The 5455-nt window shown below is 44.6% G+C and overlaps 1 protein-coding gene across 1 annotated transcript; it reads left to right on the top strand.

Moving 5' to 3' along the window:
• The first annotated feature begins 2435 nt into the window (after nucleotides 1–2435).
• Nucleotides 2436–5051, top strand: LOC136393490 (cornifin alpha-like). The gene is made up of 2 exons (XM_066366119.1): nucleotides 2436–2571; nucleotides 4221–5051. The coding sequence occupies exon 2, from the start codon at nucleotides 4240–4242 to the stop codon at nucleotides 4744–4746; it is 507 nt and encodes a 168-aa protein (XP_066222216.1). The 5' UTR covers nucleotides 2436–2571; nucleotides 4221–4239; the 3' UTR covers nucleotides 4747–5051.
• Nucleotides 5052–5455: the final 404 nt, after the last annotated feature.

Genomic DNA, 5455 nt, shown 5'->3' with positions numbered 1-5455 from the left:
CACTGCCCGGTCAGGCTATTTGTAAACTCTTAAAGTTATAGTCCTTATCATAGTTTTTATTATTTAATGTCTTTTACCTCATCCTAGTAAACAGTGTTCCTACCACTAAATCAAAGGAACAAATAATCAAATAAAGCTTATTATTGATGTATTTGTCAGCGTAGTCTTCTAAAATAAAAATTTCCAAAATGTGACATTATACAATAGAACTTGATTTTTCATGTATAGACCCTATTCCAATGTGGGTTGGCAGGAACTCAGACTCATAACCTTCAGGGCAACTCCTTCCTCTGCAGGCTACCAAGCAGACAGGGAAAGAAAGTGGGGGAGAAATCAGACTTGCTCTTAACCTCCTAGGTACAGAAGTGGCAATCTGCATTTCCAATGACATTTCATTAACTAGAGGTCAGTCACAGGGTCTATAATGCCGGTGGTTGAGGCCATTTAGGTTCTCATTGAATTCAGGCAGATGGTAGAGAAATTGTAGATTCAGATAGCATTGAGCCATTACAGTTTAATAGTGTCTTGTTAGGGCAGATGAACAAACAGGCAGGGGAAAACCACTTCTCAGGCAAATGAACAGCAAAATGGCCCCTCACAGTGGCGGGCAGGCAAGCTGCCATCTGCAATCTGCTATCTTCCCTGAGGACATGCACACATAGCCTTACATAGACTATCCACACGTGGCACTGCCACATTCTCACACACTAATCAAGCAAAGTGCTTGCAGCCAGCCAGTAAACCAGCGAGCAAGCCTAACACAGCTGTTTTCCCAACAGGGTCTCACCCAATTCTACATGGCTGTGTGCCCCACAATAGAACAGGCTATTGGTAAGTCCTCACATCTCTTCATAGTCCAGCCTTGGAGTTGCCAGGGATCTATCTGCTTTCTTCTTTCTATATATAGATACATTCATCTCGTCTCCCATGAGAGACAACTCAAAGTCCAACACAGTCATTGCATCCACTTCAAAGTCCAGGATCTCTGGGTAATGTAAAATTCTCTCTATTGTATCCTCTCCATGTAAAACCTCTCTTCTTGATCCAGCAAACTACATATACAAAGGTCAGTACTTTCCACCTCTCCCATACTCCAATTTACAATCATGGAGCAGGGACTGGATAATTTCAGTAGAAAATTCCACATGAGGAAAGAAAAAAATGAGATAACCAATCTGACCCACAGGAATTGTGGAATACCTCCAGGCAGACACAATAGTCTACCCTACTATCAGGGATGATACCAGTTCTTTGATATGACATGTGTACCACTCTCTGGAAGCATCTTGGCCCCTGGAGGTTCTTCCTTTCCCATTAGCCTCTCCTGAAGTGAATGGATGTCTTTCTCTGGCACAGTACAGGTTATGCTGTTCTTCCTGCTTCGATATTGTTTTAAGGCTCTTTGAAACAGTTTTTGTAGTCTGAGCTCTGGGTTTCCTGGGCAAAACAATTTCATCAAAAATTTTTCAGGCTTCTGGTCCTTTCCAGGCAGCCCCCCTTGGCAGAAACTCTATTGAAAACTCTTTTCCTGACCTAATTATCAAGCCATGCTAATTTATTTCTCTCTGTCCTCCCATTTTCCTTCTTCTTACATGGACTGCTACAGTCCTATGCTCTCTGGATAGTTTGGCTAGCAAGACTCTACCTTTAATCTCATCTTTGCTCCAATCATTTGTCATAAGACCTTTGCTCTTTGATCTTATGTCTTTGTGTTGAGATTTAGAAGTAGTCTACTTTTCTTATCAAATTTATGTACTCTGATAATCCCTTTTCTTTCTAATCACAAATTGGCCCATTTCTATTATGAACTCAGTATTTTGCCAAAGGAAGTCAGTGGCAGTTGACACTCACCAAGTCATTTGAGCTTTGCTTTTCCCCTCCCACACCTGGGTACACTGAGGAGTGGATAAACAATTATTTATTTTTCCCACCTGGAGAAGTTCATGCCACCATGCCCTTGGTCTCTCAGGATAACCAGAAAAACTGGGGGTTTTTTTATTATTATTAATTTTAATTTATTGTGTTTACATAGATTCTAGTGTTGCCCTGAATGCATCCCCCCACCTCTGTATTCCTCTCGACATCTCCCTTCCCATCTTCCCCAAAAGCCCTCCCCCCTTCCCTTCAGAAACAACTGTTTATCTCCATTTCCATTACTTAGTAGTTCAACAAGCCCAAGGGTCAGGGGGTTTCCAGGAGACAGGGCTATTTCTGGATCCAGCAGCCCTAGAGCTTCTTCCTCCTCTCACCTTTCAGCCCACACCACCCTCACTGTAAACACTATACTTGGATGTAAAGGACCTTCAGTGAGGATAAGGCCAAAGTGACATCACTGTCAGACAGCAAGTGCCAAAAAATGTCAGGTGGGCGGTTTCATCACAAAAACTGAACCAACAGGTAGATGAGGGGACCAGGGTGAATCATTTTGGGCAGGCAAAAGATTAAGACACAGCAATAAAAAAAAATCCCATTTCCTTGAGACAGGTTTCAATCACTATAAAAAAGCCAGTTGGCTGGAGACACCACACCAGATCCGAGTGACGACGCAGCCTGCTCTTCTCTGTGCACCAGGTGAGTCTCTTTCCTTGGAGCCTTCTACCATTCACTCAAAGTATTTTATTTTTATTGGAACCTCCTTGATATTCTTGCTATCTTTCCCCCCATTACTGAAGTTCAGTTATCAGAGTTATTACCTCTATATAGCTTTGTTTTTGTTTTAATGAGAGAGAGAGAGACAGACAGACAGACAGACAGGGACAGGGGAAAGAGATGAGAAGCATCAATTCTTCCTTGAGGCACCTTAGTTGTTCACTGATTGCGGTCTCATATGTGCCTTGACCTGGCAGCTCCAGCAGAGTGAGTGACTCTTTGCTCAAGCCATCGACCTTGGGCTCAAGCCAGTGACCATGGGGTCATGTCTATGATCCCATGCTCAAGCTGGTGAGCCCACTTTCAAGCTGATGAGCCCACACTCAAGCCGGCACCCTTGGGGTTTTGAACCTGGGTCCTCGGCATCCCAGGCCAATGCTCTATTCGCTGTGCCACTGCCTGCTCAGACTATATAGCTTTGTTTTAAAAATAATCATAGTTTGGGCTTGAAGGGAGACTTAAGATGTTATCAGTTCTGTGCATCAGTTCTCCCTGTGCCGTTGAAAAGAGGATTGGCTTGTGTAAGACCTCCAGGTAGCAGGATGAGTCTTGTTACCTTAGAGTTAATAGAACTTATAGTGGCATTATCATTCTTTCTTTAGTCATAAACTTAATTGTATCCTTCCACCAAATTGTTTTGTGAAAATTTGTATGTTGGCACTGTGTCTGCTAAAAAACAATAGACAGCAGGGAATTTATTTTATAAAACTAAAATTTATACAGGAAAATAAGACATGGATGGGAGAGCTAAAATACAATGTAGAAAGTCACCACTTAAAGCAATAAGAGCCTGACCTGTGGTGGCGCAGTGGATAAAGCGTCAACCTGGAAATGCTGAGGTCACCGGTTCGAAACCCTGGGCTTGCCTGGTCAAGGCACATATGGGAGTTGATGCTTCCAGCTCCTCCCCCCCCCTCTCTCTCTCTCTCTCTCTCTCTCTCTCTGTCTCTTTCTCTTCCTTTCTCTCTCCTCTCTAAAATGAATAAATAAAAATTTTAAAAAAAGCAATAAGAACAAGTGCTATGACAGTTTGGAGACAGGGGTGATTTCTAGAAGACTTTCTCCAGAAATTCCTCCCAAAGGTATCATATGAGGCAATTTGTGATTCTTAGTGGTTGTGTAGTACTTGAACAAGCAGAATGAGGGAAACATTTGAGGCTAGAGGGGGATCATGTGGGGTTCTAGAGAAGTCAGTAATTATCTTATAGGTAATTCTATTATCAGAAATGTATGGATGGGCTGAGGTTACTGGGATTTTTCAAATAATATCACATTTCCACATGAGCCAATATTGTGCTCTCACATTCCTGCCAGGAGGCTGTAATTGTGTTGTGTTACTAATTGGATTTTAAGATGTGCCAGGAAGAAAGAGAGCACTGTAAGAGGCCCTGAGTGGGGCGGAATAAATGGCCTTTCCGTCACCACTATCCAGAGGCTCAGAAATCATCAAGGTATTCTTAGTGGTAAAGAGTGACAAAGGAGAACATTTGCTTCTCAGGAGACTTAAAATGGCATTGAACTTGACTTCTTCCCTTAGTAATCCCTGTTTAAACCATCTGTTCTGTCTCCAGGTCCAGCCTCCTTTGAAGCATGAGTTCCCACCAGCAGAAGCAGCCCTGCAACCCCCCACCCCAGCTTCAGCAGCAGCAGGTGAAACAGCCCTGCCAGCCTCCACCCCAGGAACCGTGTGTCCCCCAAACCAAGGAGCCCTGCCAGCCCAAAGTTCCAGAGCCCTGCCACCCCAAGGTTCCTGAGCCATGCCACTCCAAAGTTCCAGAGCCCTGCCACCCCAAAGCTCCTGAGCCCTGTCATACCAAGGTTCTGGAGCCATGCCACGCCAAGGTTCCAGAGCCATGCCACCCCAAAGGTCCAGAGCCCTGCCACCCCAAGGTTCCTGAGCCATGCCACCCCAAAGGTCCAGAGCCCTGCCACCCCAAAGCTCCTGAGCCGTGTCATACCAAGGTTCTGGAGCCATGCCACCCCAAGCTTCCTGAGCTTTGTCAGCCCAAGGTGGCAGATCCCTGCCATCCCAAAGTTCTGGAGGCATGTCCCTCAACAGTGGTTCCAGCACCAGTTCAGCAAACCAAGCAGAAGTAATGTGGTCCATGCCCTTGAGGAACCAACCACCCAATGCTGAATACCTTTCTTATTGCTTGAGTCCCATTTGCCTTGCAATTAGCATGCTGTCATCCTGAGTCACAATCATCCTTCATTTGCACCCTGAAAAATGTGCAATGAAACTTCCCTTCCCAAACACTCTGGGCCTTGGAGTTTCTGAATGCAGCTGAGGGTCTTGGTACCTTAGAACCTTAGTCTTCAGCTGCTTGGGATTCATCTGAAGAGGGACTTAAGGTGAAATCAGCTCTGTTCTGCCTCATTAAATAAACTTTCAATTTCACTTCTGACTGACTCAATGTCTTGCTTTCTTTCCCTTGTGAAATAGGACCTATTCAGATGAGGTTGATGAGGAAGGGCTTTATTCAGAGACTTCAGGTCCTGGTACTGGATGGATGGGGGTTTTTCTCCACTGATTTTTCATGGGATGGCAATGGGAGGTTGTGTAAAGCTACCTAGAGGGTGTTGCTTGGGCATCCAGGGCTGGCGCAGGGCTCTTCTCTTGCGATTCAGTGAGTCATGTTAGTGCCTATCCACACTGACTCTGACTATCTAACCCAGAGTGCCTTGCACCTAAACTAGACTTTCAGACTGCTGACAAATCCAGCCAATTTCTATTTATTACAACAGGTATGGTTCTCACATATGTGAGTCTACTACTCCTCGCTCATTTCTTTCTGATACTGTGACC

This window comes from Saccopteryx leptura, chromosome 2 (genome assembly GCF_036850995.1).
Source record: "Saccopteryx leptura isolate mSacLep1 chromosome 2, mSacLep1_pri_phased_curated, whole genome shotgun sequence".
Lineage (NCBI taxonomy): Eukaryota > Metazoa > Chordata > Mammalia > Chiroptera > Emballonuridae > Saccopteryx > Saccopteryx leptura.
The sequence above is the reverse complement of the archived record's forward strand: the minus strand, read 5'-3'. Positions and strand labels throughout refer to the sequence as shown.